Below are 16,151 nucleotides of genomic sequence, written 5' to 3'. Positions count from 1 at the left end.
ATCCCAGCACTTTGAGAGGCCAAGGTGGGTGGATCACCTGAGGTCAGGAGTTTGAGACCAGCCTGGCCCACATGGCGAAACCCCGTCCCTACTAAAAATACAAAAATTAGCTGGGCGTGGCAGGGGGTGCCTATAATCCCAGCTATTCAGGAGGCTGAGACGGGAGAATAGTTTGAACCCAGGATGCAGAGATTGCAGTGAGCTGAGATCATGCCACTGCACTCCAGCCTGGGTGACAGAGTGAGACTCCGTCTCAAAAAAAAAAAAAAAAAACAGCCATCCACAACCCAACCATTATAGCTGAGAGAACAAGCAGTGCTGTGATGCTGACAGAGCAGCTAACTTACTGAGCACTCCACTGTGCTGACTGCTTTATATACATTACCTCCTTCCATACAGTAATGGGATATGGCAGGAGCCATTATTCTTATTGTCCAGAAGAACCTGATACTCAGAATTTATTTATTTTTAAAATAGAAACAGTCTTGCTATATTCCCCAGCCTGGTTTTGAACTCTTGGCCTCAGCTGACAATTTTTTTTTTTTTTTTTTGATACAGAGTTTCACTCTTGTTGCATAGGCTGGAGTACAATGGCATGGTCTTGGCTCACCGCAACCTCCACCTCCCAGGTTCAAGCAATCCTCTTGCCTCAGCCTCCCAAATAGTTGGGATTACAGGCACCCACCACCATGCCCAGTTAATTTTTGTATTTTTAGTAGAGACGGGGTTTCACCATGTTGGCCAGGCTAGTCTCAAACTCCTGACCTCAGGTGATCTGCCCATCTTGGCCTCCCAAAGTACTGGGATTATAGGCATGAGCCACCACACCCAGCCAGGCACACGCCACCACATCCAGCTAATTTTTATAGTTTTAGTAGAGACGGGGTTTCACCATGTTGGCCAGGATGGTCTCGATCTCTTGACCTCGTGATTCACCTGCCTTGGCCTCACAAAGTTCTGGGATTACGGGCATTAGCCACCGCGCCTGGCCAGAATTCTTATATAACTTGCTTAAGGTTACATGGCTACTAACAGGCAGAATTGGGATTAAAAACCCCTGGTATTTCAATTTCCTCCCAGTAACCAGCTTTTAAAAAGCTAGCTCTACTCCCTTCTGAAAGGCTTTCTTTTTGAGAGGGAGTCTCTCTCCGCTGCCCAGCCTGGAGTGCAGTGGTGTGGCACGATCTCAGCTCACTGCAACCTCCACCTTGCGGGTTCAAGCAATTCTCCTGCCTCAGCCTTCTGAGTAGCTAGGATTACAAGTGCTTGCCACCGTGCCCGGCTAATTTTTGTATTTTAGTAGAGACAGGGTTTCACCATGTTAGTTAGGCTGGTCTTGAACTCCTGACCTCAAGTGATCTGCCCACCTCGGCCTCCCAAAGTGCTGGGATTACAGGTGTGAGCCACTGCACCCAGCTGCTGAAAAGCTTTTTCATCTTGAGAAAATTACAGCTTTTTTAGGTTGCTGACACCATCCAAGAAAGATCGGATAAGAGAGACTCACCTTAATCTTCTCATAGTTAAGAACAGATGGATGATTCTCCAGATCCTGGTAAATGTGGGGGGTCAAAAGGCGGGCAATTTCAGGGCACATACGGTGCTGAAAAAACACATGCATGTCATTAGAAACATGGGCAGAGCACACACGGACAATTTCTTTAAAAATGAGGTTGCTGTTAGAAAATTTAGGGAGGGCCAGTTGTGATGGCTCGTATCTGTAATCCCATCACTTTGGGAGGCCAAGGCAGGAGGATCACTTGAGCTCAGGAGTTCGAGACCAGCCTGGCAACATAGTCAGCACTCGTCTCTATTTTTCTTTCTTTTTTTTTTTTTTGAGACGTGTCGCCAAGGCTGGGGTGCAGTGGCACAATCTCAGCTCACTGCAACCTCTGCCTCCCAGGTTCTAGTGATTCTCCTGCCTCAGCCTTCCAAAAGCAGCTGGGACTACAGGCATGAGGCACAACACCTGGCTAATTTTTTGTATTTTTAGCAGAGACAGTGTTTCGCCACGTTGGCCAGGCTGGTCACGAACTCCTGACCTCAGGTGATTCGCCCGCCTTGGCCTCCCAAAGTGCTGGGATTACAGGCGTAAGCCACCACACCTGGCCTCTATTTTTTTTTTTTTTTTTTTTGAGATGGAATCTCACTCTATCACCAGGCTGCAGTGCAGTGGCATGATCTCGGCTCACTGCAACCTCTGCCTCCCGGGTTTAAGCGATTCTCCTGCCTCAGCCTCCCGAGTAGCTGGGATTACAGGCGCCCACCACCACACCAGGCTAATTTTTGTATTTTTAGTAGAGACAGGGTTTCACCATGTTGGCCAGGCCGATCTCGAATGCCTGACCTCATGATCGACCTGCCTCGGCCTCCCAAAGTGCTAGGATTACAGGTGTGAGCCACCACACCTGGCCTCTAGTTTTCTTAAAAAAAAAAAAGAAAGGAAAGAAAATCTAGAGATATAGAGATTATCATTTGAAAAAAATAATGAGAAGGCATAACATAAACAGATCCTTTGTCCAACAAAAACTCAACACAGGGTGATCTTGTGGTGTTTTAAAACAGAAAATGTGAGGCTGACAGAGTCATTTCAGTATTACATTATTTTTATTTATATGAGACCTCTTTTCGGGCAACTGGCAGCTTCCCAAGAGCTTTCTCCTGGGCATTTGGTAATAACAGAGGCCCAGCTTCTCACCTGGTAGTTCAGACGGACAAAGGGAATGTTTACTTTCACTAGCCGTTCAAAAAGGGACACCTCAAGGTTGAAGTTCTTGGCCAGATCATACACGTTGGCACTGGGGCGCAGCTGAGAAGAGAAACATGGCTGAAGATTCTCTACTGATAAAATCATTTAACCATCCATACTTCCATCCATCCAACCAACCATCAAATGTTTTTCTTTTTTTTTTTTTTTTTTTTTTTTTGAGACGGAGTCTGGCTCTGTCGCCCAGGCTGGAGTGCAGTGGCCGGATCTCAGCTCACTGCAAGCTCCGCCTCCCAGGTTCACGCCATTCTCCGGCCTCAGCCTCCCGAGTAGCTGGGACTACAGGCGCCCGCCACCTCGCCCGGCTAGTTTTTTGTATTTCTTAGTAGAGACGGGGTTTCACCGTGTTAGCCAGGATGGTCTCGATCTCCTGACCTCGTGATCCGCCCGTCTCGGCCTCCCAAAGTGCTGGGATTACAGGCTTGAGCCACCGCGCCCGGCCCCATCAAATGTTTTTCAAGTGCTATGTGCCAGGTACTCTTCTACATATTCACAGTTTAAGGATTAATAATGACAAGGGTTAAGGATTAGTAGAACTAAAGGTGGTATGACAAAGTGCCCCATGGTAGGTTTTTTCTAGCCAGGCCTCTAAACAGTGACATCTGAGGAGACACTAGCATGGCAGAGGTTGCCAGTTCTTCATTCATTTGAAAAGCAAGATCCATAATGGGGAGCGGAAAGGACACAGAGGAACACCATAAGCAAATGGGATGAAGTCAGAGAAATAAGCTGAAACCTGATCACACAAGCCTTTGTGGGCCACTTTAAGAAGCTTGATTTTTATTCAAGTGCAATGGGAAACCACTGGAGGGTTTTTAGCTGGAAAGTGATATTATCTATCTACCTTCTTTTTTTTTTTTTTTTTAAATTCACTTTGGCTCCTTTATGTAGAGTGCATTAGAGGGTAGCAAAAATGGAAGCAGGGAGACTGAGGAGCATGCTATTATAATACAGTCCACTCGAGAGACCATGGTGGACTAGGTAAATAGCAGAAGGAATGGATGAAATAAATGATGTTGCCACTAAAATATACCCCAAATCTAACAGCACCTGCTCTTAGACTGAATGTGGGAGGTGAAGGCAAGAGGAATCACAAAAAGCTAATAATAAGCTTGAGGACTGTTGAAGCAGAGGCCAGGGTCTTCCTTTATGATCTCACCCCCAAAGAGAGCCAGCCCATCTTCTAGGGGGGCTCCTGTTTTACCTGCTGGTGGTCCCCAATCAGAATGAGGTGCTGGCAAGCTTTGCTCAATGTGGCAATGGTATGGGCCTCAAGGACTTCTGCAGCTTCTTCCACTATGACAATCCTCGGCTCCACCTTCTGTAGGATCTGGCGGTATTTGGCAGCACCTCAAGTGAGGAAAGAAGAGAAAGGCTCCTCTGGGCTGAGGCACAGGACCCACAGGGCCACTGAGCCTCTGGGAATCCGCTTTTGTATCTTCCCTGAACCTGGATCAGTGACAAGTAGTCCTTATAGCATTCTGGGTGGTCTCCAGAACATTAAAGCTGTGTTGGTCACTATTAGAGTTTCAAACCCAGTAGGAGAAAGTGAGTGAATTTCTTATCTTTTCTTGTTTTTTGAGACAAAGTCTCATTCTGTCACCCAGGCTGGAGTGTACAGTGGTGCGATCTTGGCTCACTGCAACCTCCGCCTCCCAGGTTCAAGTGATTCTTGTGCCCCAGCTTCCCGAGTAGCTAGGATTACAGGTGCCCACCACTACGCCTGGCCAGTTTTTGTATTTTTAGTAGAGATGAGATTTCACCATGATGACTAGGCTGATTGCAAACTCACGACCTCAGGTGATCCACCTGCCTTGGCCTCCCAAAGTGCTGGGATTACAGGCGTGAGCCACTGCGCCTGGCGAAAGTGAGTGAATTTCACCAAAAGTTCTCAAAATATGGGTGCTTTCAGTAGCTTTTCATGTTATTTTCCTCTAACCTACCAAAGAAGTTCCTCTTTACCTGTCCTTAGATAATCTGGCACCAGAAGTGAACTCAGATGCAACAGGTAAATTTCTCCAAGTTTCTCACCTGTGGTTGTCATTCCTACAACCTGGGCATCTTTAAGAATGTGCAGGTCTTCCTGGAGTCTCAGCTCAGCCATTCTTTCTGCTGATGTGCGGTACTGGCGTTCATAGCTGAGGATCTTCCGGCGGGTGTCAGCCTGGTACAACTGTAGCCAGAGCCTGGAGAATGGGAAGAACCAAGGAAAGAAAGCCACATGCTCTTTGAGAAGGTGGAAGAACCCCCTTCAGTGTGCCCAGTATATGAAGTGAACCTTGGACCTTTGGAGCATAGTGACAAACAGATATATTCAGGGAACCAAGAATCCAAAATGCCCAACAGAAAGATGTCCAGAGTGGTCAGGAGCTAAGGAAAGGGGTGAGATAAAGAACAAAGGTTAACTATGGGAAGAGAATAAGAGACTTTAAAAACTTTGGGAAGAATTTCTCATAAATTCTCCCAGCTGCAGCATCCCTGCCTAATTTCTCTCCCCTCCTCTAATTCACCATAGAGTGTTTATTTTATTAGTAAAAGTGATGATGTCACTAATCGCTGTAAAACTTTCCAATGGCTTTCTACTACTTTTTTTTTTTTCCCCCTGTAGAGATGAGGTCTCACTATGTTGCCCAGGCTGGTTTTGAACCCTGGGCCTCAAGTGATTCTCTAGCCTCAGCCTCCCAAAGTGCTGGGATTACAGGTGTGAGTCACTGTGCCTGTTACCGCTCTGTTCTTTTCTGAGTTTTTATACCCATTTGTAACTTTTTATTTATGGAATTATGTGATTAATTTGTTACCCTGGATAGACTCCATAGGCTCCATGAAGGTAATAATTAATTTGTTACCCTGGATAGACTCCATAGGCTCCATGAAGGTAGAGCAAAGTGTCTATTCTATCCCATGGCTATATCCCTATCACTCAGCTCAGTGGTTCGTTGAAGGTCTTGGAGGTGGAGAATGTTCCAGGAACAGAAAAGGAAAATGTTCCAGGAACAGAACTTCCTGGGGAAATTACATGGGTTGGCTGGATGTGGAACACAGTACCTATAAAGCTGCCAGCGAGAACTGAGGTCCAGCTGCCAAACATCCTCGATCTCATTGGCCTCGGCTGCAGTCATGGTGTTCAGTTTGCGAAGCTCATCCTTCACTCTTTTTTTCATTTTCTTTTTCTGGTTGCGCTGGGTCTGCAGACATCAATACCAGGCAGGGTACTGTCTGAGCAGAGGCAGGCTTGGTTTTAAGCCCAAGGCAGGGGCCACAGCACAAGAAAAAGGGCTGGCATCCCTGATTAATGTCAAGTGTCTTACATTCTCCCAACAGCTCTTCCACTGTAGAGTGGCTAAACAAGGACTCTGGAGCCAGTTTGCCTGACTTGAAAGCCCTACTCTACCTCTTACTAGGTTGTGGAACCTAAGGTAAATAACCTACCCTCTGTGTCCCTCAGTATCACCTTCTATAAAATGGGAATAATAATAGTATCTCTTTATAGGATTGTTGGCTTGTCAGGAATAAATACATGGAAAGCATTTATACTACTGCTAGCACTAGTTATCATTAAACATCTTTGACCATAGCCTGTTTCTTGTTCCTAAAATGTATGCCATGAAAGTCATGGGGGTGGTATTTTCTTGTTGAATGCTACACAACCAGTGCCCAGCAACTGGTGCTTCACACAGGACTTGGCACAGTGCCTGCTAAAATGGTCCTACTGCCATCGTATCAACACAGTACCTTTAACAAGTGGGTAGAAAGCAGTTTATGAGAAAGTGCTCCCTTCTGGCTGTCACTGAGTCTGAGGCTATGAGCCTTTAGAAGGACTCGCAAGTCAAACAGATGTCACTAAATAAAGATCTCCCTGCTGCTTCAAAATGAAACAAATCAACCTTTCCTGATGCCTCCTGGGAGAGATGCTGAAACCATGCTTCTAAGAATTGAGATCATGACTCTGCTCACCACATATAGTGATACTGAACTGAACTAGGAGATCAGGTGCAAACCCAGCACTCAGGTGAAAACAGCATCCAAAGTTGCCCTTCAAAGTTCTCAAATCATTGGCAAGGTTTACAAATTCTTATTTTGAGTATCTAATCCTCGATCATCGTAGTTATGCATGGCAAATAGTGAGGGCTACTAGGCTCCACCAAAAGGAGCAGAGGGAAAGCTACATGAAGACACCTGGGCATTCATACAATTCTGGCTTTAAGTGTCAAATTCCAGGGTGAATGAAGGAGGAATATTCCATCCAGCCTGGAGGTCTCATTTCATTGCTTACTTTAATCCTCTAAAATCTTAGTACATGTTTACAAACTCATTTGAAATGAGAAGACAACACTCCTGAAGGCATTAAGTGCTGAGGCCGTGTTTGACCTGACTCATATGTGCTACATTCTTCCACAAGTTCTACAAAAGCACTTGACTACCTGCTTCCTGTCTTTCTAAGCTGGCATTTCTTGCCAGAGGCCCTCTGAAGAACTGTAGTATTTATATCCATGGGAATTAGTACACCCATCTTATACTGGGGTAGGCTGTAATACAGATACTTAGTTAATTGCAATGATGAAGTGAATATACTGTATCAGAAGTGGGGGAAAACAAATGGTCAGAACACTCTCAGGCCTGTTTCAACCCAAGGAAGTGAGTTTACCTGCCACTCTCCCGTGGCTTGCTCCTGTCCAGCTGCTGTCCCAGGGCCACAATGGTCTAGCCTCATGGCCAGAAGCATTTTAGCCAACTCCTGGTCTGCCCCACTCTCTTCCTTCTTCCGTCGCTGGGGCCTCACCACCTCTTCCTCCTCAATCACTCGGTCTGCTTGAATCAGGTCAGCTTCCTCTGCGATCTCAATCAGCGAACTCTCCTCCTCCCCTTCTTCCTCCTCATCCCCTTCTGCCTGGGCTAAGAGAAACAGATAGAGATGAAAACTCTTTTTTTTTTTTTTTGAGACGAAGTCTCGCTCTGTTGCCCAGGATGGAGTGTGGTGGTGTGATCTTGGCTCACTGCAACCTCTGTCTCCTGGGTTCAAGTGATTCTCCGGCCTCAGCCTCCCGAGTAGCTGGGATTACAGGCACCCAGCACCACGCCTGGCTAATTTTGGTATTTTTAGTAGAGATGGGGTTTCACCATGTTGGCCAGGCTGGTCTCGAACTCCTGACCTTGTGATCTGCCTGCCTCGGCTTCCCAAAGTGCTGGGATTATAGGCGTGAGCCACTGCGCCTGGCCAGAGATAGAAACTCTTGAAGCTAAGGGACAGAAGAGGGCACCTACACGACCTCAGATGCATGAAGACATTATCAAGGGTTTATGTGATTTTTTTTTTTTTGAGATGGAGTTTCACTCTTGTGGCCCAGGATGGAGTGCAATGGCACAATCTTGGCTCACCACAACCTCCACCTCCCGGCTTCAAGTGATTCTCCTGCCTCAGCCTCCCGAGTAGTTGGGATTACAGGCATGCACGACCATGCCCAGCTAATTTTGAATTTTTAGTAGAGACAGGGTTTCTCCATGTTGGTCAGGCTGGTCTCAAACTCCCGACCTTAGGTGATCTGCCTGCCTCGGCCTCCCAAAGTGCTGGGATTACAGGCGTGAGCCACTGCACTGGGTCCTGTATGATTATTTTTGAGACAAGAAACTAGAAGGAATGAGAGGACAGTTAGGAAAGGCTTAGGTCTCCTTATATACTTTTTGTTACATGTTTTACATTTTAAAAAATCATATGAATGTATGCCTTTTAAAGAAAGGTTTTGGCTGTGTGTGGGGCTTATGCCTGCATCCCAGCACTCTGGGAGGCTGAGGCGGGTGGATCACCTGACGTCAGGAGTTCGAGACCAGCCTGGCCAACACGGTGAAACCCTGTCTCAGCCGGGTGCAGTGGCTCATGCCTGTAATCCCAGCACTTTGGGAGGCCAAGGCGGGCGGATCACGAGGTCAGGAGATCAAGACCATCCTGGCTAACACAGTGAAACCCTGTCTCTACTAAAAATACAAAAAAAAATTAGCCGGGCATGGTGATGGGCACCTGTAGTCCCAGCTACTCGGGAGGCTGAGGCAGGAGAATGGCGTGAATCCGGAGGTGGCGGAGCTTGCAGTGAGTGGAGATCGCGCCACTGTACTCCAGCCTGGGCGACAGAGCGAGACTTGGTCTCAAAAAAAAAAAAAAAAAAAAAAAAAAAACTCTGTCTCTACTAAAAATACAAAAATTAGCCAGTTAGCCAGGTGTGGTGGTGCATGCCTGTAGTTCCAGCTACTTGGGAGGCTGAGGCAGGAGAATCGCTTGAATCCAGGAGGTGGAAGAAGTTGCAGTGAGCCGAGATCATGCCACTGCACTCCAGCCTGGGCAACAGAGCAAGACTCCATCTCAAAAATAAATGAATAAGGCTGGGCGCGGTGGCTCATGCCTGTAATCCCAGCACTTTGGGAGGCTGAGGCGGGCAGATCACCTGAGGTGAGAGCTCAAGACCAGCCTGGCCAACAGGGGGAAACCCCGTCTTTACTAAAAATACAAAATAAGCTGGGCATGGTGACTGTGCCTATAATCCCAGCTACTTGGGAGGCTGAGGCAGCAGAATTGCTCAAACCTGGGAGGCAGAGGTTGCAGTGAGCCAAGATCACGCCTTTACACTCCAGTCTGGGGGACAGAGTGAGACTGTGAGACTTAGTCTCAAAAAAAATAAAATAAAATAAAAATAAAAAAATAAAATAAATAAATACAAAATAAATAAATAAAAGGTTTTACTTATACCAAATACATATACAATGGAGGGCATTCAATGTAAATACGTAATATAAAGGATAATAAAAATATATAAAATGAATACCCACGTACCCTCCACCCAATTTAAGTGGAAAACTGCCAAGTTTTTTGAAGACCTTTGTGAGCCTTCCTAACCCGAATTTTGTATTACTCATTTCCTTTCTAAAAGATAATGTTACCACATTTATACTGTATCAGAGTAACACACTGTCTAGTATATATGTTTCCATAACTTGTCTTTTTTTTTTTTTTTTTTTAGACCATGTCTGTCACTCAGGCTGTAGTATAGCATCGCAGTCCTGGCTCACTGCAGCCTCAACCTCCTGAGCTCAAGCCATCCCCTCGCCTCAGCCACCTATGTAGCTGGGACTACAGGCACGCACCACCACAACCAGCTATTTTTTGGTTTTGTTTTTTTTTTGATAAAGACAGGGTCTCATTATGTTGCCCAGGCTGGTCTCCAACTTCTGGGCTCAAACGATCCTCCTGCCTTGTACTCGCAAAGTGCTGGGATTACAGGCATGGGCCACCATGCCCGGCTAACTTGCCTTTTTCATTCAGCATGTTTTTGAGATTCATATGTGTTACTGTATATGCTGTGATTCATTCCTTTTCACTGTTGTACAGTATTTCATTATCTGAGTTGACTTAATTAATCCATCCATTGAAAAAATGTTGATGAACATTTGAGTTCTGATTTTCTGGTATGATAAAGTGGTTATATAAATTTAAATATCCCCAGCAGCAGTGCACAGAGTTTCCATTGCTTCAAATTCTCATCAACATGGGGTTATATCAAACTTTAATTGTTGCCAGACTGGTGCGTATGTAATAGTATCTCATTGTGGTTTTAATTCCTCTAGTTTTTAATGAGTACTTTTCATATATCTATTGAACAGTAAGATTTCCTATTTTGTGATGTGCCTGTTAGAAGTCTTTTATCTCATTAACCGGGTGTTGTGGCACATGCCTGTAATCCCAGCTACTTGGGAGGCTGAGGCAGGAGAGGAGAATCACTTGAACCCAGGAGGCAGAGGTTGCGGTGAGCCGAGATCACGCCATTGCACTCCAGTCTGAGCAACAAGAGTGAAACTCCATCTCAAAAAAAAAAAATAAAAGTATTTTCTCTTTTCCTTATTTTAAGCTATTTGTCTTTCTCTGACTGACTTATAGCTCTTTATTTATTCTGGGAATTATTTTTAAGTCTCCCTGTTCTGGTATTTACTATATTCTACCTTAAGATTTGATTCTAGCAAGACATGCACTTCTTACCTGTATTCTCAGGTCCTGCTGGAGAAACACTTTGGGTGAAAGAACCGACACCAAGACCTAGCCACTCCAGCATCATGGAATGCTTCCAGTGCTGGAAGCAAATCCATTCACTATCCTAAGGAAAGAAGAATGATCATTTGTGAGGATTCTATGACAACCAATGTGAAGGCAGGGTCTCCTCAAAGAATCAAAAGCAGATTGGGGCATGGTAGCTCATGCCTCTAATCCCAGCAATTTGGAAGGCCAAGGTAGGAGGACTGCCTGAGCCCAGAAATTCAAGACCAGCCTGGGCAATATGGTCTTTAAAAAAAAAAAAAAAAAAAAGGCTGGGCGTGGTGGCTTGCGCCTGTAATCCCAACACTTTCGGAGGCCGAGGCAAGGCAGATCACCTGAGGTCAGGAGTTCGAGACCAGCCTGGCCAACATGGTGAAACCCCGTTTCTATTAAAAATACAAAAATTAGGCTGGGCGCGGTGGCTCACGCCTGTAATCCCAGTACTTTGGGAGGCCGAGGCAGGCGGATCACAAGGTCAGGAGATGGAGACCACAGTGAAACTCCGTCTCTACTAAAAATACAAAAGAAACATTAGCTGGGCAAGGTGGCGGGCGCCTGTAGTCCCAGCTACTCAGGAGGATGAGGCAGGAGAATGGCGTGAACCCGGGAGGCGGAGCTTGCAGTGAGCCGAGATCCCGCCATTGCACTCCAGCCTGAGGGACAGAGTGAGACTCCGTCTCAAAAAAAAAAAAAAAAAAAAAATACAAAAATTAGCCAGGCATAGTGGTGCATGCCTGTAGTCCCAGCTACTCAGGAGGTTGAGGCAGGAGAACTGCTTGAACCCGGGAGGCGGAGGTTGTAGTGAGTGGAGATTGTGCGACTACACTCCGGCCTGGGTGACAAAGCAAGACTCTCTTAAAAAAGCTGGGTGTGATGGCATGTGCATATAATCCCAGTTACTCAGGAGGCTGAGGTGGGAGGACTGCTTGAGCCCAGGAGGCCGAGGCCGCAGTGAGCTATGATTATGCCACTGCCCTCCAGCCTGGGCTCAAGACCCTATCTCAAAAGAAAAAAGAATCAAAAGTAATTCCCTTAAAGTTTATAGGCTGTACTATTCACAACAGCAAAGACATCTAATCAACCTAAATGCCCATCAATAAAGGACTGGATAAAGAAAATGTGGTACATATACACCATGGAATACTATGCAGCCATAAAAAAAGAATGAGATCATGTCCTTTGCAAGGACATGAATGGAGTTTGAGGGCATTATCTTTAGCAAACTAACACAAGAACAGAAAACCAAATACTGCATGTTCTCACTTATAAGTGGGAGTTAAATGATGAGAACACATGGTCGCATAGAGGGGATCAACACACTGGGGCCTATCGAAGGGTGGAGGGTGGGAGGAGGGAAGGGAGCAGGAAAAATAACTGATGAGTACTAGGCTTAATAACTAGGTGACGTACAACAAACTGCCATGACACAAGTTTACCTACGTAACAAACCTGCACATGTACCACTGAATATAAGTTAAAAAAAATTAAAAAAGAAACATTATATCGTTAAAAAACAAAACAAAACAAAACAAAAAAAACAGTTCATAGGCTGCAAACTGGCATCTCCTTGGACAACTGGAACATTTAACATGACTTGCATAGAATTTTAAAAATCAAAGGGCTGGGCATGGTGGCTCATGCCTATAATCCCAGCACTTTGGAAGGCCGAAGTGGGTCACCTGAGGTCAGGAGTTCAAGACAAGCCTGGCCAACGTGGTGAAACCCAGTCTCTACAAAAATTAGCCAGGCATGATGGCAGGTGCCTGTAATCCTAGCTACTCAAGAGGCCGATGCAAGAGAACCGCTTGAAACCAGGAGGCGGAGGTTGTAGTGAGCCAAGATTGCGCCATTGCACTCCAGCCTGGGGTGAGAGAGTGAGATTCTGTCTCGGGGGGGAAGAAAAAAAAAAGAATTTAAAAAAATTTCCAGCCTATTTTGACAAAATCAGGAGCTATGGCAACAAATGGCTGGAGCTGGGTTGCTACCACATCTGTTCCAGTTTGCCACAGTCCTCTCTGCTTCTTAATATTTCAAATCTAGATTGCTTCACTTATTTGTAAGACCTGAATGACCTCTGTAAGCTTTTGGATTTGTAATCCTATAAATCAGCAACCTAATGATAATAAAGCTACCATTTCACTGGGTTCCTGGCCCGCCACTTTACACAGACTGTCTCAGTTATTTCTTACACTATCTTTTGAAGGCAGGCATTATTATCACCCATGTTTGATCACTGAGGATCACATGAGCCCAAGTCACATAGTCAGTCTGCATGACTATATCTATCAACTCCCAAGTTCTCTCTATCTGTGCTAGTTTGCCTCTGGTTATGATTTTGTTCATTTAACAAACACATAGTACAGTTACTAAATTAATAAGTTTACAAATACTACCTTGCTCATCTAAATAATCCTGTAAGAATGAATATCTGTAAGAAATTGCCTTTTTGCAAATCAATATTATAGATATTGGCAATTTCATATGGTTCAACTTAATGCTTATTATTATCCTCATTTTATAAAAGAGGAAACAGCCACAGGAAATTAAGTAACTTGTCCAGAGCCAAGCCCAGATTAAAACCCAGCAGGCTGGTTCCAGAGTTTTGCTCCTGACCAGCATATTCAGCTGCCTCTCATCACAAAAGGTAACTTTGCACATTGTGGCAGCATCAGATTATCAAACAGCTAAAGTTTTGGACTGATGATTCTCCTGGAGACTACCTCAAAGTACTGAGGCCAGAAACATATTTGTGTCCCCCAGGATGACCCCTACCTGCACTGGTCCATTCATGAGACTTTCCCAGTGCTGAGGTGAGATGTACTTCTGCAGGTACTGTTCCCGTAGGACACCGCGCATGGTGCACTCCAGGGTCTTGGCTCCTTCATGAAGCTCTTGCTCTGACTCCTTCATCTGTGTCATGATCTGCCAAGAAGAGAGGGAAAGAAATGATGAGGAAATATCATCATCCCCCAAACTCAGTCCTCGCCTTGAGGGAAAACAAAGCTAAGACAGGACAGTAAGGAGGGAGAATAAATAGACTAGTCAACAAACCAATTTCCCAAGGCACATTATTGTGGTCTTGAAACCAAAGAACTAGTATCGGCCAGGCGTGGTGGCTCATGCCTGTAATCCCAGCACTTTGGGAGGCTGAGGCAGGTGGATCACTTGCGGTCTGGAGTTCAAGACCAGCCTGGCCAACATGGCAAAACACCGTCTCTACTAAAAATGCAAAAATTAGCCGGGCGTGGTGGTGAGCACCTGTAATCCCAGTTACTTGGGAGGCTGAGGCACAAGAATTGCTTGAACCCGGGAGGTAGAGGTTGCAGTGAGCTGAGATGGTGCCACTGCACTTCAGCCTAGGTGACAGAGTGAGACTCCGTCTCAAAAAAAATAAAATAAAATAAATCAAAATCTCTGAAAGATTCCTACCAATCAGTAAAAAAAGAAAACAAGGAATGCAGGTTGAATATCCCTTATCCAAAATTCTTGGGACTAGAAGTGTTTCAGATTTTGGAATATTTGCATTTATACTTACTGGTTGAGCATCCCAAATCTGAAAATCCAAAATGTGAAATAATGTTGGGCAGGGCGCAGTGGCTCACACCTGTAATCCCAGCACTTTGGGAGGCTGATGCGGGCAGATCACCTGACGTCAGGAGTTCGAGACCAACCTGGCCAACATAGTGAAATCCTGTCTCTACTAACAATACAAAAATTAGACAGGTGTGATGGCAGGTGCCTGTAATCCCAGCTACTCAGGAGGCTGAGGCAACAGAATGACTTGAACCCAGGGGGTGAAGGTTGCAGTGAGCTGAGACTGTGCCACTGCACTCCAGCCTGGGCAACTGGGCAAGACCCTGCCTCAAAAAAAAAAAAAAAAGAGAAAAGAAAAAAAATAATGTTGGCATTCAGAAAGTTTTGGATTTTGGATTTTCTGATTTGAGATTTTCAACCTACACAACAGAAAAACAAACAGGCCAAGAATACTGTGGCAGAGACTTCAAGCCTCACAATATTTGTTCTCTCTCTTTTCCTTAGTAATAAGAATCCAGATTTTGATTGGGCACATTGCTGCCCAGCTAAAAGATGACATTTCCCTGGTCAGTTGGCTCTACATAAAGGTGCTGTGGGTGGTATGGGGGAAGGAGCCTTAAGGGAGGGTGGGGATGGGCAGTGTGTCCTTGTCTTTTCTCCATCTTGGATTGTGAAGGCAAAGGTCATACCAAAGGATTAGCAGAATACAATGCTGAAAGGAACCTGGGTCCTCCAGAGCTTTGAGGAGCCTCTACGGCTGCCTACGCAGAAAGCCACTGCTATCTTGTTTAGGTCCCTCTTGTTACCTCAGATATTTCAGAGCTGGGACTTACACTCATGTAGGCCCTTCGGAGGTGCATGGGGAGGTTGCGGCGGAATTCCCGCTTGTTCCTCAGCTCCCTTAGGGTGAACTGCTTCAGGATTTCACTGTTGCTCCTTCCACCCACCCGCACAATGCTGGTCTTCTGACACTTGTAGATGCCTGTGGAGCAAAGTGGAGCACGGCAGAGTTGAAAGGAGCTATGCTAGGTTCTCTCAGGTGAGAGCTGTGTGTATTTGGGATCTAGTCTGGTTCCTTAGAGAACACACTTGTGCTTAAAGGAAATTTACCCCATTAATGAGTGAGAAGGTCCCCGAGAAGATGTGACCTGCAGAGCAGTAAAGTATAGCGCTTAAAGAGTACAAGTTCTGCAATCAGACAACTAGGGATCTAACTCTTAGCTCTACTGCTTATTGCTGTGTAACCTGGGGCAAGTTACTTGAGTCTCAGTTTCTCTGTCTGTGATTTAGAGATGGCAACATCTCCCACATAGGGCTACAGTCTGGATAAATGAAAGAAAATCTTTAAAGCTCCTAGCTAGGGTCCAGCACAAAGCAAGCATCCAGGAGATGTTACATATTTTTCACTCTGCAGATTTACTGATTGTTCATATGTTCTAGGCATGTGCCAAGTTCTGAAGATATAGCAGTAGAAATACAGGCCCAGTTTCTGATTTGTTATCATTTCTTTGTCTCTGGCAAGAAGTTACTCATTAAATAATCAATACGACAGCAATAAATGTAGTGAGTACTGGTAGCAGGGGACATCACCTAGTCTGGGTGGCGTAGGGATCTATTCTTAAGAATCTAATATTTAAACTCAGACTCTAAGAATAAAGATTTATCTAGGTGAAAGAGCAGTATAGAAGAATGAAAAATACAGGAAAAGCATATTTATTCATCCATTAATGTTACTTAGCAGTTTTTGAGTGCCTAATATGTGCCAGGATATGTGAATAC

At 45.2% G+C, this 16,151-nt stretch overlaps 1 protein-coding gene across 5 annotated transcripts in view; it reads right to left on the bottom strand.

Moving 5' to 3' along the window:
• ZNFX1 (zinc finger NFX1-type containing 1) overlaps positions 1 to 16,151 on the bottom strand; it is a 32,210-nt gene that overhangs the window by 4,080 nt on the left and 11,979 nt on the right. For all 5 annotated transcript variants that reach the window (XM_037982653.2, XM_037982649.2, XM_037982652.2 and 2 more), the window contains exons 5-13: positions 15,206 to 15,354; positions 13,611 to 13,760; positions 10,785 to 10,899; positions 7,410 to 7,657; positions 5,810 to 5,949; positions 4,796 to 4,950; positions 3,969 to 4,114; positions 2,696 to 2,806; positions 1,505 to 1,600 (exon numbers count right to left, since the gene is read on the bottom strand). In XM_037982653.2, the coding sequence (XP_037838581.1) occupies positions 1,505 to 1,600; positions 2,696 to 2,806; positions 3,969 to 4,114; positions 4,796 to 4,950; positions 5,810 to 5,949; positions 7,410 to 7,657; positions 10,785 to 10,899; positions 13,611 to 13,760; positions 15,206 to 15,354 (1,310 nt within the window). The remainder of the gene's footprint in view (positions 1 to 1,504; positions 1,601 to 2,695; positions 2,807 to 3,968; positions 4,115 to 4,795; positions 4,951 to 5,809; positions 5,950 to 7,409; positions 7,658 to 10,784; positions 10,900 to 13,610; positions 13,761 to 15,205; positions 15,355 to 16,151) is intronic.

Source organism: Chlorocebus sabaeus, chromosome 2, assembly GCF_047675955.1.
Source record: "Chlorocebus sabaeus isolate Y175 chromosome 2, mChlSab1.0.hap1, whole genome shotgun sequence".
In the NCBI taxonomy this organism is placed as follows: domain Eukaryota; kingdom Metazoa; phylum Chordata; class Mammalia; order Primates; family Cercopithecidae; genus Chlorocebus; species Chlorocebus sabaeus.
The sequence above is the reverse complement of the archived record's forward strand: the minus strand, read 5'-3'. Positions and strand labels throughout refer to the sequence as shown.